Genomic DNA, 17,068 nt, shown 5'->3' on the forward strand with positions numbered 1-17,068 from the left:
GGCCCCTCCGGCAGCGAAGCACCCCCGGGCCTTTACGCCTCAGGGTTGATGTACTCGCCCCCTAAATCAGTGCGAGCATTTTAATGCCCGCCATCAATAGCGTGGCCTTTCCGTCCTGGCGGGTTTCTCTTTATCCGCAAGGTTTTTATCTGCTCCTTTGAAGTGCTCTGGCAGCAACAAGATGCGCACTTCTGGCTTTGCTCTTGCCAGGGATTTTTATTTTATTTTTTTTTTTAATGTCCCCATTCAGTATCCACCTCTGAAATGGAGATGTCTCGATAAGATGACCTACAAAGGGAAAAATGGCTTTTGCTCCGTTTTGCTTGTTTTTGGGATTTTAAAAATCTGATTTGTTTTGCCCTTTTCCTAACCCTAAAATATCCGTAGTGCCAGGTTAGATTTGCTGCAGAGCTTTATTATTGGAGAGCCTGAATACTTTGGGGAAAACCTAATTGGTTACTTATCTACTGAGGGAGTAAGGTATGGCATTTGTAATAAAAGGATTTTCTAGGCTGTTACCAAGCATTTGAATTAAATGGGTATTAATGAAAACAATTTCAAAGGTCTTGAGCAATTGGATTAAAAACCTTTCATCTTTTTTAATGCGGAAGACTACAGAGACAACTGGAGAATGCGCATGGCTGAGTTGCAGAGACCAGAGACACTCGTACAAATAAATTCTTCTAACATAAAAATCCTAAGAAAAAAAAATTGCTCTTCAATAATTACCAGAGCTTTCGCTGCCCCTGGTGAGTGGCTGTACTGGCTGAGGGATAAACTCAAGAGCTCAGGAAAGGCACTAAATTCTGCCCTTTCAGCTCCCAAACACTGACTATTTAGGACACAAAAACACTGAGGAGGGAGAAATAATTCTTGTGAATGTCAGGAGAGATCCTATCAGTATGGATTAAATGACCAGATTAAATTCTTCCCAATATGACCAGTACACTGAATGCGGTGGTGCTGCTGTCCATACACACCTTCTCATGGGTTCTGATCCTCATAGTTTGAAGTTTGCAGGTGAAGGGGAAAATACACACTTAGATTGCAACCAACACTGTACGTTTTCTCCCTTTCCCCTCCTCTCCCCCAACAGAAATGGCACTAACTTACTCTGAGTAGAAATAGGCAGGTGAAATTTGCAGCTTTTATACAGCTACCTACCCATTCCTTTGACCACTATCCCGCCCCCGAGAGTTTCAAACACTTTTACAGCAATGCCAGGCTCTGCACAGGAGACACTCAGCCTTTGAACCACAAGCAGGTGGTGCCATTAGCCCGCTTTGGCTGCATGCCTTGCACCAGCACCACACTGACCCATTCGTTTCAGTTGATCGTGAAATGATAAAAAAGGAAGCTATTTATAAAAAAATGGGAAGATTTTTCCAAAGCCTATGAGATGTGAGTGGGTTTCAAAGCTAAAATTGACAAGTGGAAATGGCAATTTTGTCAGCACCCAATTCTAAGCAGAGACAGAGCTCAGGCATGAAGTCTTTCTCAAAATCCAAATCATCCTTAGCTTTTTTAGTTCTTTCTACATTTCTTCTTTGGTTTGCATGGCAGTATTTCCTGCATGCCTTTGCAGTGAGACGTGTTTATTACCATTCATTGTATGTGTATCACATCCTTGTGCACGAAGGTCTTTTCATCCTCAGGTCGCATATTATTATTCAGCCAGGAAAAAATTAGTAACAACTGCTTTCATTTTTGAGCCCTTACTGGAAACATGGTCTCCCTCACTCCCTCTCCATAAACTACATTTTACTTTCTTGATACCTGTAACATATCTTACTCAAATTCTGTTTTTTATCAGAAGCTTTCAAAGCGCTTTCCCAAGATGAGCAGTAATAGCAGTGTTTGGATTCTGATGGGAAACTAAGTCACAGGAAATGATGATGGGGAGGGGTGTCATTGGGGGAGTCACTAGAACCCTCTGCACAGAGGGTGGGCGTTCATAGACCCTTTCCTACACTGCCTCTCCATCCCAGAGTACGAAGGTCTCAGTGCTTCCAAAAATCAGGAGTAGGGTCCTCAAGTGGGGCATCGGCACCCAAGAATCGGCAGCTGAAGGACCTTTGTGAGCCTGGTCACTGCAAGTCAGTGGCAGGGTTAGGACTGAAGCGCAGTTTGTTGATTTTGGCTGTAACATGCTGCGTAACCTTCTAGCCAAGGCTCCTTTCCAAACTGAAATGTGAGTGGTAAGACCAAAGATGAACTCCTTAATTACTGAGATTCACTGTTGGCATCCGAGCCTTGTCTGCCGGGGTTGGAAGAAGAAGGAGGTGGTATTTAGAGAGCCAGAAATTCAGGAACCAGTAACACTCAAGCCTACAGCTGAGTGTAACATGCTGACATCTGGCTGAAACTTGGCAGGTCACTTGGGCGATGCTGAAATGCTCCAGCAGCTCTGCTAGGAAATAAACAGAGCCAGACAGGTACGGGCTCTATAAATGGATCTCACCCGCAGAGTTCATCAGACCTCCTGACAGATACACATCTCGCAGGCTGGTGCCATTTGTTCTATTGTAGTCTCAGTGATACGTTAATGTCTGAAGATTAAGCAAGCTTTTCAAGCAGGCTTTTAACACTATGAGACAGTCCTTTCTGATAGCACTTCTTGCACATTTCAAATTACTGATTTATTTGCCTATTTTTAATCTGATCCCTTGCTTCAGACTCATTCTCATAGTGTGAACTGTGCTCTCATCCAGAGGGACTCCTTCCTTGAGATTATTTTGATAAATGTTTCTATTCAGCTTCCTACCAATCTGAATTCCCCAAGGGAAAATTCTCCCCGGCAAAACTATTGATGTTCAAAGGATTGAGTCTGGAGGATCTGAAGATCCAAATCCCACCTTCCAAGGTGGAGAAACCAAGTCTCGGATGGTTTTCTAATGGCAAGTCTCACCCTACCTGCTGGGTTTAAGTTTTGGGTCCTCTCCTTCTTCCTTAGAAGAAAATGGCAACACAGGTCAAATCTTGTCTTTCTCATTTCATTTTTGTTTCCCTGACTTTCACAGAAATGATTGCATTTTTGCAAAAAACTTAGGAATGAAACTTACTGTGCATGCACCAGTAATGGCCAATGTAATTATATGATTGATGATCAACTTACTTCTAATGTGCCTTAGTTCTACCACTTCGGATAAGACATTTGAACCAAAACATGTCCCATCCTACCTCTAAGAATGCAAACCCAGGAAAAAAATACAACTTCTAATCTTATGCAGTGCTGTTTAATTTACCATTAGGGCATTTGTGAGAAGTTAGTCACCACCACAGTTTTCAAGTAAAAGAAAATCAGAGAGAACAGTTGTGTGGGGCTCTCTCAGGAGTTGTGGAGATTGGAGAAGCTGGGAACCAACAGCCATCATCTGTCCCATTTTGGAGAAGTGCAGAAAAGCTTTTGATAGCTGAGAATATCGTAATTTTTTTTGCCATTTGATGAGTTACTTCTTACTGTCATTAGTTTCAACCTCACAAGGTGAGCAGGACCATTTCACATGCTGCTCAGCTTATCCGAAGCTCTATGTTGTGCACCTGGAATAGACAGGGACCATTTTTTAAAGCATGAGGAGTCTGGAGGAGGTAAAGCTAAGAGGAAACCAATATCTGGGAAATTGCTGCAGGATCCTAACACTGTGTCCTTTGTTAGCAAAGGATTGGCACTGAAATCAAACTAGCTGGCATGTACTTCACCCAAGGACCCTAGGGAGGTTAGGTCTGCATGGATAGGACTCTGAAATCTGGCAGTTCCAGCTGCAGAAGGTACCTGTGGCAGCTCGTACCTGGCTGTAAACTCCATCAGCCTTGCACTGGTGTAGGCTGAGGTTTAGAGAGCAAATAGACAGTTACACACTGCACATTGCTAACCTGAAGTGATGATCTGTGGGAGATAATCTGAGTGTTACAAGCTCTGTTTTGGGAGCCCATGGATGCTGACACCACCAGCTGTGGCAGGGAAGAGAGGTGGGGAGAAACTGGGAAGGTTCTAGGGACAAACCAAGAGATACTCTAAAAACAAAAAACTATTCATTTTGCAAAATAAGTTTGTCATCTGTTGTGCCAAATTATTATTGCTACTATCCCTAAGATGAAGTTCCCATGAGGAATGCTGTCATGCAACTAATACGTTTAGACTTTGGATGCCACTGATATGCACAGAGCAGCTCTCAGGCTGTCAGGAGTGCAGAACTGCAGCCAGAGCCACCCTCCTGCCCGAGCAGGGGCTACCACCTCTACCTGCGTGACTACCCTACTAAAAAAAATGACCACAAGAACAAAGACAATAGTTCCCAGCTCAAATATACAGTCTAACACAGATGGATGCAAAACTGGCTCCAAACAACACTGGATCCTATCATAGGCTGTAGCATCTTCATCCAGAGACATTAGTAGCCAAAGCACCCATCACGGGACTCAAGCCGAGGCTGAACTGCTGGCAGCAGCGGGGATCACAGCCATCTCTGCTGCAGCAGAAGTAGCCTCACTAGCCAGAGGGACAGCCCAAGGAGCCTGGCAGAGGAGCTCCGCAGATGACCCTTCCGGGAAGATATGAAGGTTTTGACTAAAGCTGGGACAGGAAATCCTGGGGACAGAAAAGCTGCTCTATTTATGCTATTTCAGAACTCCTAAGCTGGATACACCCGACAGAGCCTGGAGGGTTTTTAGAAATTTCTGCTGCCTCCCGCAATTAATCTGAAGTCATAAAGAGAGCTTGTTGTTGCGTGACTCTTGCTGGGTCCAGCTGTGCATGACAGGAACCCAACACAGGCAGCACAAGGAAACTCGTAGACGATGGAGCTTTATGTAGTCTTCTTTGAAAGCAGCTCACTTGAGATATGAGTGCAGATCACAGCCTTCCTAATCCAAGCTGGGCAGCAGGCAGCTATAAACAAGTCAATTATAGACTGATTCTTCTTGATCTGAGAGATATTGCCCGGTATCTTACAGCAGCTCTGTGTAAGGCAATGGGCCAGGCGGATAGAGAATTAGCTCAAACCCACGCTATAGGATAATACTTTGAAATACTGTTGGCTCTCAACTCGTTTAACAACATGGTCTGATTCATCTGTTCGGCCAGCGTAGCACCAAGACAGTGGAAGAAGAGTAAGTCATGCTGAAAAATTGGTGCGACCAGCCTCACACATGAGAGAACATGAGCAGATTGTTTCAAAAAAAGCAAACAAAAATCCCTTTCCAGTTTGCAGAGACAGTACGCAGCTGTGTGCACCAGTACAGGGATTTTGTAAAACCTGCTCCGTGCTACCCAGAAATCCCCCTCTCCAGTGTGCACGAGTAGATGATACAAATGATGTACCTGTCCAATTCGCACGGCAGATCCTCTCCCCAGGAAGAGGCTGGTGCCATTTCCTTTTACAACGGGAGGAAGGCAGTAGTTCTTGCTTCTCTTCAAGTTGTTGTTCTGTTTCTGGATTCCACTGGAAGGCCCCTGGTCAGCTGCTCAGTTCAGGATCAGCTCAAGCTCCTGCTTTGGTCCGTTCAATCCTTTTTCATGATTTCTCTGTGAAGTGGCCTGGTCCTGACTTGATACCAAAGGGAACGTAAGCCTCTGGAGCACTCAAAGCAGGGAGAGCCCAAAGGTGTCGGGGCGCATCTGCATAGGTATAGAGCAACGGTTAGTTAACAGTACAGAGTCATTTGGGGTGCTGAGCTCACTCAAGCCTTTCCGACTGTTGGGATTCTGCTTACCGAGAGCCCATGGTCTGGAAGGAGGATATTACTTCACTAAGAAGTAAGCCATAATCACAATGCTGATTTCTCACCTCGGCAAGAAGCAGAGGGGCAATGGCAGAAAGTTAGACCGGCACTGAATACTTTTGACCCCCTGCACACACAGGCACCCACGTGCACACCAGATGCACCGTCATTCCCTACAGTCCATCTCTGCCATCGATAGCTGCGATGAGTGCTCCGGTGCAAGGTGAAGGTATTCCGCAGCAGGCAGGTATGAGTCATCTCATCTGCTGAAACTTCTTCCCGGCATCGAATCACAGAAGCTCCGAGACAGGAAGGTCTGGGTCTCCATCAATTCTAGGCATTATAAAGTCAATACGAGAAATCTGGCAGGTGGAGCTCATGCTGGCACCTCATTTTTAACTCCTCTGAGCTGCCCTGGTCTTCTTGGCACCAAGGCTATGTGTTCTTTTTAATGGGCCTTTCATAAACCTTGTTGCAGGAATGAAAACAGCTGCCAGCGCATGCAGTACCCCAGGGAAGACCCTTGCCATTTTCCAGAGCACAGGAACGGAGCAGGGCTCTCCAGCTGCTCTGTCTGCTTGATGTGAAGCTGTGATGTTTGCGAGGGACTGAAGCATGAACTGCCCCACTAACGCTAGCAGGTGTGAGTAACAAAGGAGAAGGAGGAAAAGGCTGATAATCAAAGAAAAAGAAAATAGCAAAAAGATAAACCCTCCTGAGCAGGCAGTGTGAGAAAGTATTAATGGTTAACTCTCTTTCATTGTGGAGTAGGAGGAAAAAATGAAATTGCAAAGGGAAAGAGAAGTTTACCTTGCAAAGCAAATTTGTCATTCACTCTGCCAGATTATCGTTGTTATTATTTGCTCTTCACTCTTTGAATGATAAAGAGAAAGCATGCAAATGACCCTCAACTACAGGCATAACCCTCTCCTCGCAACCTCCCTGCCTGTGTCCTTGCACACACACAAAAAAGAGGATGCTAAACACAGCCTTTGAAATTCAGGAGGATAATTGATTCTCTGACGCGTAGAAGCCCACAGAACTCCTGAGGAAGCACAGGTATAAAAAGAGGAGATGCACCTCCCTGGCAACTAGAGGACAGCTGGAGAGAGATCCGAGAGTGTCCTCCCTGCTCCGCACGCGTCCCGGATCCTGCCCAGGCACCGCGCAGAGGGGACAGACCCAGCAGGGCTCACAGAAGCAGCTCTAGAGAAGAAGTTGTATTTGCATCAGGGGAAGGAAACGCCTGGGCAGGAGCTGATCTAGGAAGCACTTGTTTTCCAAGGGAAAGGTAAGTGCGAGTCTCTGTATGCGTATTTAACAAGATAATGCCTATTTGGAAATTGGAGACAATTAAATTACACTGAAATGCAATCAAAGCTAGCATCGGTAATTAGCTTTGCCAGGTACAATATCCTTTATACCAAGTTATAGAATGAAACAACAATTGAACTATAGGATAAATACAAATCAATAGAATTATAATATAGAAGACCATTGTAAAAAGATGTTAGATGTTTACTAGCTGTAGCACAGTTTTCCTCTTTTGCTATACTGATGTGAGTTCCTTTTGCCCTGGAAAATGAACACTCTTTTACTCGCCCATCAATAAAACTGTGTTTGAGCCAAACCAAACTGCGAGGAGAAACACAACAGTGTGTTACAGATTACACAAAGACAGCTACAACGAGGCAGAGTAAGGCACTTAAAAGGATTTCTGCTTTTCTAATGTAGTATTTCATAGGACAAAAGTCTGAAACAGCAGGCATGGTAAAAGCTTTGTTTCATCTACATAGTGGTATTTTTAAGACCGATCAGGTTAAGGTTTCAGAAACGGTAAGAGATAGTGACTCCGTCTCTCCAACATCATTTTCACAATGCTGCTGTTAGCGTTGCACAGGATGGAATGAAGCTATTACACTTTATCTGCTGGAATGGTGCTAAAAGCTCTTAATCTTAAGCAGAATTTATTTATTAATAATTTTTTTACATGCTGCCAGAATGGAAACTAAGGTGTCCCTCGCCTCAGGAGAATTTCAAAGGTGACAAGGTTTTGCAGAGCCATCAAGGTGCCTGTATGCAGGGTGACACTTCAATTCCCCATCTTCTCCTCTGAAATAGCAGACAGTTCTGGGAAGGAGTGTAGGACTTTCTTTTCAGACTCCTTCCCGAGAGAAAAAGGGAAACAGAAATACCCAAAAAGCTGGGATGAGCAGCAGACTGTAGTTAAGGGAGAGAAGACAAAGCAAGACAGGGGAAGAAAGGCAAAGCCAGAAACAAACAAACAAAATATTGCAAAGTAATAGTAGAGAAAGAAAAAAAAAACCTCAAAGGGACAAAAAGTGATTCTGGAGAAAAACCCAGCATTCAAAGAAGAGAAACGAGATACAGAAAGTGGTAATCAGGGCTCTATCCTAAGAAGAAAAAAGGGAAGTAGACAACATTGGGCTGTTTTCATTTACATTGATACTTAACTTCTCAGCTCACATAGCAGCTTTCCTGGTACTGATCGAATCTCTTGGTTGGCACTTTCTACAGATGCTGGTGCCACAGTCTCCTGGTACCCCCCGACACATGCATTAGATCATCTATCTAGAAAGATCTGGTTTGGGATTTGTCTTGGAGATATTTAGGGGAAAGGCAGAAGAGAAGCATGCTTTTTCAAGTTCAAAGGAAAAAGGTGGTGGTGGTGGGGGGGGAAGCAAGCAGGAAATTTGCTCTAAACCCAGAAGCCCTCTAAGTCTCTCAAAGTCACTTTTTTGCTGCTTCTGAGCATTCGACTCTCTGAAGGGCCAGAGCGATTCCCTAAGAGACCGTGTGTCGGAGGTAGGGAACGCCACGCATGAGTTCACAAGAAGCTCTGCTGGAGCCAGGAGCGACAGCACTGCTCCCAGGCGAACAGGTGGGGAACCTGCTGGTCCCCTGGCTGGGGGCACAAGCAGCTGGAAACAGGGACCAGGCTGAGAATGAGTTTGGGATAAGAACCCCCATTTCTTAGTGCACCACGTTTTCCCATGTCTGTCCATGCACTTCTGACACTGCCACCATTTCTGTTATTAACTTCCACGGTAAAAAGACTGGACCCACTTGCAAGACCACCAGTCCTGAATTAGCCTTCCCCCTCACTCTGTTGATCTACAATCAGGAGAATGGGCAGCTACCTCCGAGCAGTAAAACAGAGCTCACTGCTGATGTTTTCCATCAGAAAGGGCCCTCTCCTACCACCACCATCAGTAAAACCCACTGCTCGGAAAGTTCACCTGGGCAATTAGAAGCCCAACCAAACCTTTTCCATTTGGAAACTGCTCTTTTTGCAAGGAAGTATTGTTATACATTTGGAAGGGCTTTTTTTTTTTCTCTTATGGAGATCAAACATCTTTCTGCTCTTTTCTTGTGTAAAATACAACAGGGAACAGGGAACCTTGATATTTTAAAGATTTCTATCCACATTCTTAAAGAATCTTTTTTGAGCAAAAGATCAATCAAAACTCAGGAAGAGCTTTCACTGAAATATCTTCCTACTGTCCCTCGCTTGCAATGACAAAAGCATCGCATTCAGCTCCGGAGGGTGTGTGACCTCAGACAGCTCTGTCCTGAGTCATTCACAGCACTTTAGCCAGCCCCAGGACACGAAGCACCGCAGCCGTCTGTTGGAGGGCAGACATACACAGCTCAAGTCCATCTCGCCTTCCACCAAGGCCGGTGCTCAGAGCTCTGTAGGGGCCTCGCTGAGCGCCAGCGGGGGGGGGCTCCTCTCAACACAGCAGCAGTTCAGCTCCTCCAAAGGGATGTATTTCAGTCCCGTCCCCCTTCTACCCAAGCCATGTGAGCAGACACATGTCCCCAGGAGAGCAGAGGGCAGGAGAGGTCCCAGGGGCTGGTGGCAGATAGTCCTGTGCAGGCGGTGAGGTTGCTTGTGGCAGCCCCTGCTAACTGCTGTCCTCCAGCATCCAGGTGCTTTTACAGCCCATGCAGTGGTCCCTGGGGCTCACCCCAGCCTGAGAGCTCTCCTTCAATCACAGCAGCAGGACAGGTCAATAAGGGGGTCCCACAGCATGGAAACCCTGCTGATAAGCCTTACCTCCCGACCCAAGGGAGCCACCAGCTCCCTGAGGGGTCACAGCCAGCCATCGCCTCCAGGAATTGCACTCCCTGGGGAAGACTTTGCCACATCAAGACATCTCTGCATTGGGAAACACCATAATCACAAACACGGAGGCACATTTCTAGTCCCTTCGTGTCAATAAGTGAGCAGGGGGACCAAGAATACAAAAGCACTTGGCCTCCACTCCTGGCCCAGGGCATCTCACTGCTGCTGACTCAAGACTGCTCTGCATTTCAGGTGACTCCAAAGGGTGGAAGATGCTGGATAAGGCCATCCTGCTCCTGTTCCTGCATTTAGTTGCATGCTCCATCTCCTCGCCTCTCTACCCAGCTCTCAGGTAAGCTGCTGAGTGTTTTATCCATGCTGTCACTCCCTGCCTCATCTCTGACCTTGTGCAAAATAAGCACGTGCCAAATGAAAGTTGTCAGCACTTCTGAAAGCCAGATGAACAGTATATGTGCATTGGTAAGCCTATTTCTTTGCTCTGGCTTAATTTTTTGGGTGCATTGCTAGCCTAGTGGTGGATTCCAAAGAAGGCAGGCACCTGATAGAATACTTCAGCCCAAGCAGTTGGTTTTAGAATTGAATGCTGGGTTCTATAAAGGCAAATCTGGCAATCTCCAGAGCAGGCAGCACCTCCAGCTCCATCACTGATTAAAATTTGTGCCTGCAGGCCACCTGCATTGAAGTCAGAACTGCAGATATTCTAGTACATGAACTCAACAGCTGCCTATTAATAATTTCACGTATTTTTGTCGACTGTTAGAAGTTGTAATATTATTTCCTATGACTACAAACCGACGGAAGCACAAAATTGAGGACTGGGTTCTATAACGCAGATTGGCAATGTCCCACAGAAAATGCTTTAGCCTTGTGCCAAAGCCATGGCATAATGATATCAAGGATGCTGGGAGCTCCTCAGTGCGGGGAAGTGTGTTTGAGGCAGCTCTATCAACCATCTTTTCATTGCTGACAGCTTCAGGGCAGCTTCTAGCTGGGGGGATGGACAACACTGGCGTTACTGTTGAGATGGGGATGGCAAAAGGAGAAAGAAAAAGCAGAACAGGGAGTAGCTGTCAAGACAGCTGATCCCCGACTGGCAATTGAGCAGATCTCGCAGTATGCCTTGGGTTGTCTTGCAGGTACAGTGCAGGGCCAGTTGCTGGCAAGGCCATGAACTTCCAGCCACAGCACAGCAGCCCATTGCAGAGCCATAACCCCTCAACAGAGGAAAAGGAGGAGGAGGGTTTGTTAACAGACCCCACTGAGAAAAGGTTTGTACCTCACCTCTCAGCCCTGCTGCAGCAAGAGTACGCTGGTTACCATCTTCGCCCAGCCTGGGAGCAGACAAGCAGGTCACTTAGTCCCACCAGCACCACAAAGTCCAGGCTCCAGGAGGGAGAACCCTGCTGCGTCCTGCTACCGGAGCAGAAGGCTGGGACGGTGCCAGCTCTCACCATCACCCATGTCCAGAGCCACATCCTGCCGTCCCCCAGCAGCAGGGACATACTGACAGGGGCAGAGTCACAGGCCCAGGGCTCCTGCAGGGAACATGATTTTCCACCGAGCTATGGGAATCCATCTGCACGGTTGTTAGAGCCTCTCCATTCCATCCCTGCCAGGAGATGGAGGATGATTATTTCTGTTTGAAGCCCAGAGGACTCATCCTTACAACAGTGGGACCAGCCAAGTGACTTGGGCTTCCCTTACGCGTGGATTTTTGGGAGCCTGGCTCTAACCACAGGCTAGAGACCTGCTGGAGGCTCCTGTCACCCTGTCCCAGGCACAGCCCTCCCGGGGGTGACAGTGCTGCTGCACAGCCCCAGCTCTGCCCTCTCCCAGCCTGGGGCTCTCCTCCTCCTTTCCACTGGTTCTCTGACCTCATCTTTGGTTTGCAGGCACTTCTCCTTACCTGGTTTAGTGTGGATATTGATTGACAGATATTTTATTTTGCCTCCTGCCTCTGTGTCAGGACTGAGCTCCCTCAAATCCTTTTAGCCTCCAACACTAACACAGTCCAATACCAAAAGGCATTTGCTATGGTTACCTGCCCCTGATATCAGCAGTGTTACATCTGCTGTGTTCTGTCATCCGAAACACCTGTTTCTCACCTAGAAAGCCCATTGCTAGCTCAAAGAGCACACCTTGTGCTTGTCTTTCACCCTTAGGATGCAGCGCCATGCCGATGCCATATTCACCGACAACTACCGGAAATTCCTGGGACGGATTTCCGCCCGCAAATTCTTACAGACCATCATTGGCAAGCGGCTTGGGTAAGCCATAGCATTTTGCTGTCCTAGGGCTAATGTTTTGCTTATTACACTGGGCAGTTTCTTTCATGCATGTAGCAGAAATAGCTGCTTTCCACTGCAACAGAAGCAACCTCTCCTGCTGTTTCACATCCCGAAGGGCATCCTGCATCCCCATGTCTCAGCTCCCCCTAATCACAACTATCATTAAGCAGCCTAATTAATTCTTTCCTCCAAGGCTATAAGCATCAGATCAGCTGAGACCTCTACCATAATATCAACAAGCAATAATATTTGCAAATAATAGTTGCAGTGATCATTCACTAGTAGGAAACTGTTATCCCTGATCTGGTTTGAACACAGAAAACAGACTCTCCGCTACCACTCGGGTAGCTTTGGCTAGATAGATCAGTGACTGCCACTAAATAAGAGCAACTAGTCAGACGCGAGCCAGCTCCAATCCCTCTTCTAACCCAGGAACAAATACAGCTGACCAATTTCTTACTGAAATTAAGCAGAATGGCTCAGACCCAGCAGGTTCCCTTCCCGTGCTGCTTAGCCCAAGCCAAACTTTGAGCAAGGGACTAAAAAGCCTCTCTGAAACAAAGATGTTTCTCATCTTTGTGTAACAGAAGCAGTGAGAACAGCCCAGGAGAAGGGGTGCATGAATTTCTGACAAGGCGCCAGTCTGACAGCATCCTGATGGACAGCCGCTACCACCAACAGATGGTACTAAGGGACTTCCTGGGAGCCATTCTGCAGAATCAGAGGTAGGTGGGAATTAGTTCATTATCTGCTCACCGCAGGAATAAGACAAGGTCCTTATTGCTGTCTGGCTTCCAGATGTGAAGCTACTGGATTAAATACCATCCCTCAGGTACACTCTGGGAAAGAATAAAGCTCTTACCTGACCCCATAACCCAGCCCTTCCCTTACGTGGGCAAGTAGGGCGCAGATAAGGAGCAGCCTGTCCTAAGCCAGCCTGCACCACACACAGTAGCACATCACTGTGCCGGCTTCTCAACCCCCTAATTCAGTAAAATAGCAGTGGAAAAAAAGAATTTCTCTCTCAATCCCGATTATGCCATCACTGTCCTATTCTCTTCTTTCCACAGGCCTCAGGACATCAGCAGCAGTCGGTTAGAAGGCTTTCCCAGCACTCTGGCTAAGCTCATGTAAATACTTCTCCCTTTTTCATCTCCCCATGCTCTGGTGAGTACCATTCTCTGCTCAATTCTGTACACAATGCTGCTTCTGCACTGCTCAAGCGGTTTGAAGGCTCTCCTTCAGCAAAGCCAACTACTGTCCATGAAAAAGGGGGCTTGCTGCAATTTAAGGGGAAAAAACTTCCAATCAATTTTGTCAAGTACCTAAAGTCCTCTTAGTCTGAACAGACAGACCACGAGTGTTGTGAAGCTGCATGTGATTGGGAACAGGCTTGCAGCAACCAAAAGCCGCCTTGTAAAGCCACCTGAGACAGTGTGCCCGAGTGTCTAAGCTAGGCTAAAGGCAGACAGAAGTCTTCCCCCAGGAGCGGAACCTGCCTCTATATCCCTGGGACATTTTAGGCTTTCCCTGCACTGAATAGAAGAAGTCTTACTCTTTTCTGCACCTCTCACTCCTGAAAGCAGTCACCTGGAACTTGAATTAGGCTCTAAATCTTGCCAGCCCTGGGGGACTGAGAGGCAGCAGACAGTCCATCCTTCGGAATACCTTCACTCGTACAAATGTCAGTCGTCCTGTTTGAAGCAACCTACTCTTACTTCTCTGTCCCATAGAAATTAAGCCTGTCTAACCCTAGCCAGCACAATATAAAGGGCTGTGGAGAGACTTGTGTGCATACTAAACAAAAAGCGGGTTGGAGAGGGGGTGGAGATCTGAACTTTACATAAATAGTGCCTATGGATTCAGCTGGGAGAGCATGGCATTTCAGCATCCCTCTTGCCATGCTTGACTTAGTTACCCTTCCGCAAATAAGGTCAGCCAGGAAAAGCCTCTACAGAGTGAAATGCTTCTGTGTGTGCTCACAGAAATTTCTCATAATTCTCTTTTCCTCCTGCTTCTGTCTAGAATAATTCAGAGCTCATGGACCTAACTGTACAGTAAGCCCTTCACAGCAATGAAGACATTCCCAGATGTGACCAGCTGGAAACTGATGCATACACTCCTCAGATCTGTTCAAAGGAATACAGTTCTGAGGCACTACTTAATTTACTTCAGTCTTTGCAGTTTAACTCCCCTCTCTAAATACTAGTCTGTATACTGAATCAGGAAAAAAAAATACCTCCGTGGTTTAACCTCAGGCTGCTTTACACACAAAGACAAAAACAACCAGTACATTCGTAATCCTGGGGACATATTGTCTACTAATTAAGGCTTTCAAATCACAAGGCGTAGTGAAATTTCTGCCAAGTCATCATTCTGTTTGAGGGCCTGATTAATAAACATGAGGCCACCAAAAGGCACCTTTAGGCAACTTAGTAAATTGATTACAGCCTCCTCTAAATAGATGCTGATGGCACAACCACACACATGGCTCAAGTCAGAGTGAGTTAAGACATGAATCCACACATCTACCACCCATTAGAAACACTGCTGTGGGCTCCTGCTGTCTATCTCCTTGATACAGAGCCCTGGCAGCAAAACTGAACTCGAAAAAGCTCAGCTACAGTTACTGCTCAGCCTTGAGGCGTGCAAACTGAAGCTACAGCTCTGCCAGAGTTAAAGAAGATCCCTGTGCATCAGACTGGGTTGTCACTGTTTTAATTCAACATGCCATCCAGTGGCTCTGAACTCCACTGTGGATAGAGTTACAACCGTAAACGTTTTCAAAGAAGTTAGTTATTAACCCAGTGATCTCATACTGCTCCTTCCTTCCCTGTCACCCCAATTCTCCTCTTGTTTCTGTAATAATTATGTCTTCAGAAGTGTAAATAACATCAGGATGGGGTCTGCTTTTCCCATCATTAGCAGGAAATAAAAGTTGTTCTAAATAAACCTGTCCAACAGCAGGTCAAGATGGCTCTTTGTCTGTTGAGATGTTAGTTTCTTGATTTTGGGCCCAGAATGGAAGATGTTGCTCAAAGACAGTGGTCAACTGCACCGAGGATGACTCAGAGCTGTGCTAATGAAGGCACCAGGTCCAGCACCAATAACTCAATACCAGGTTGGAAATGCATGCAAACATATATTAAGGCCTGCGAAATCATTTTTCCTTGCACCCGAACAATTCCTTGACAGTCAGCAGTAGACAGCATCTATTTTGCCTCAGGTGACCATATTTTAGGACATTAGGCTTCAGTATGCACGGAAATGACTTCATACTTGCACCGAATGCCTACAGATTACATTCTCTCTGTTCAGGTTTTACAATTCCAGCACTATGAAAATATTACTAACTGCCCAGCAGGATGGGAAGAAATGAGGGAATGTTGCAGGAGATCAGTGAGGCAGTGACAGCAGCAAGTGCACTAATGGGCGACCTGTTACCCTTCCGTAGGCAGGCAGCTGTCACAGTGAGATGTAAGCCATCCTTCTGCTTCACAGTACAGCTGGACAGAGAACCCGCAAAAGAAAAAACAACCTGAGTAGGCCTGGTTCAAAATGCGTTTGTAAATCTGTTCTGTAACAACTAACACACCTGAAGCCATCAGGACTCACTTGCTCCAAGGAAAGGAATTATAAAAAACAAAGCAGCTTCCTGAAGTAGTAAGTAAACATGCTAGTAAAAAAAAAAATAAAATTCTGTTAAGTGGCATAAAAGCTATATGAAAACACTAGATTGGATACTCCCAATAAAATCAAAAGACCTATCGAAAACACTTTGGAAACACCTATGTCTGCATGATTAAACAGCTGGGTGAGTGTAGCTACTTGGAATAAAAGGGATTGCTTTGAAACCAGTTTGCATCAAAACGAGGAAACAAGTGCTCACACTTTGAGAGATTAAATATAAAAACAAATGAAGCAAATCAGAAAATGTCTGAGGAATAAGAGGCCAAAAGAAAAAAACCCAACCTTTCCCAACACATAGCCAAGGAGGTAGAAAAATCAATAGCAACGCGCACAGCTTAGAGAAGATACATCACAGTAGCACTCCATGGTTTTCTTCTTGCATGTGTGCTCTCCTTGGATAACGTGCCAGAGCTCTACAGGCACAGGGAAAGTACTGTCCTAGCATGAAGCATCAGTAGAAAAAATCAGTTATAAACGAAAACTGATTAAGTAAGCAGTAAGCAGTAACCAAGTAAGAGGCTCAAAAAGAACTCATCAGGGTGAAAAAGAATTCCAGGGTAAAATACCACAAATAGTAGCCTATTTCTTGCTTAAAACTCCTTTAGTCCCAGAGGACTTAAATGCAGCATGAGACCAGGTTTTTGGGGTGCAGAGGAGGTCAAAGGAGTAGTTCATTAAACCTCTGCGGCATTCAGTAAAATGTTCACAATGAACAAATGGGTAGGAACCATTACAAAGAACAGAAACAGTGAGCTAAGTGTGAACAACTGCAGTGGGGCAGAGGCAAGATGGCTTTTATGAAGTGCAGTCATGTCTCACACATGAAGTTCTTTGGAGGATTTGGCTCCACACCCTTTATCCACATGCTTGCTGGTTGACTAATTTTCTTGGATCTCCAAAAGACATTTGATAAAGTTCCTTTGCCAAAAGGCCTTTAAAGAAACTAGTCTGACATGGGACAAACAGGAGCCAACACATAGATGCTGGGGAGGGACCACTGTTAAGTTCCCACATGGAAGTTGCTCAACAGGAGGAGATTTTGGCTTTTAGTTATTACTATCAGCATGTCCTTCAATAAAGCCCGAGTCTGCTGCCTCAGCACTGCTTAGTGGTCTTGAAGGTAGCGATTTATCAAGAAGTTAGAGCTCAAGTAACTCAAATGTGGCCACATGGCAACCAGCTTCATAGCAGAACAGAGGCAGTAACCTCAAACTCGTATTTGGAGTGAAAAGGTTACTTCCAGAGGCTGGAAAGAAAG

The 17,068-nt window shown here is 45.9% G+C and overlaps 1 protein-coding gene across 1 annotated transcript; it reads left to right on the top strand.

The window, feature by feature from the left end:
- Positions 1 to 10,083: 10,083 nt before the first annotated feature.
- Positions 10,084 to 14,150, top strand: GHRH (growth hormone releasing hormone). Its single transcript, XM_009697156.1, has 6 exons — positions 10,084 to 10,163; positions 10,969 to 11,100; positions 11,995 to 12,099; positions 12,708 to 12,845; positions 13,191 to 13,250; positions 14,147 to 14,150. The coding sequence occupies exons 1-6, from the start codon at positions 10,084 to 10,086 to the stop codon at positions 14,148 to 14,150; spliced, it is 519 nt and encodes a 172-aa protein (XP_009695458.1).
- The last annotated feature ends 2,918 nt before the right edge of the window (positions 14,151 to 17,068 follow it).

This window comes from Cariama cristata, unplaced genomic scaffold (genome assembly GCF_000690535.1).
Source record: "Cariama cristata isolate BGI_N322 unplaced genomic scaffold, ASM69053v1 scaffold13100, whole genome shotgun sequence".
In the NCBI taxonomy this organism is placed as follows: domain Eukaryota; kingdom Metazoa; phylum Chordata; class Aves; order Cariamiformes; family Cariamidae; genus Cariama; species Cariama cristata.

Coding starts and splice junctions, on each gene's coding strand:
- GHRH (XM_009697156.1), top strand. CDS start 10,084: ATGCTGGATAAGGCCATCCTGCTCCTGTTCCTGCATTTAGTTGCATGC. Junction 10,164..10,968: donor CCTCTCTACCCAGCTCTCAG/GTAAGCTGCTGA, acceptor GTTGTCTTGCAG/GTACAGTGCAGGGCCAGTTG. Junction 12,100..12,707: donor ATCATTGGCAAGCGGCTTGG/GTAAGCCATAGC, acceptor TTTGTGTAACAG/AAGCAGTGAGAACAGCCCAG.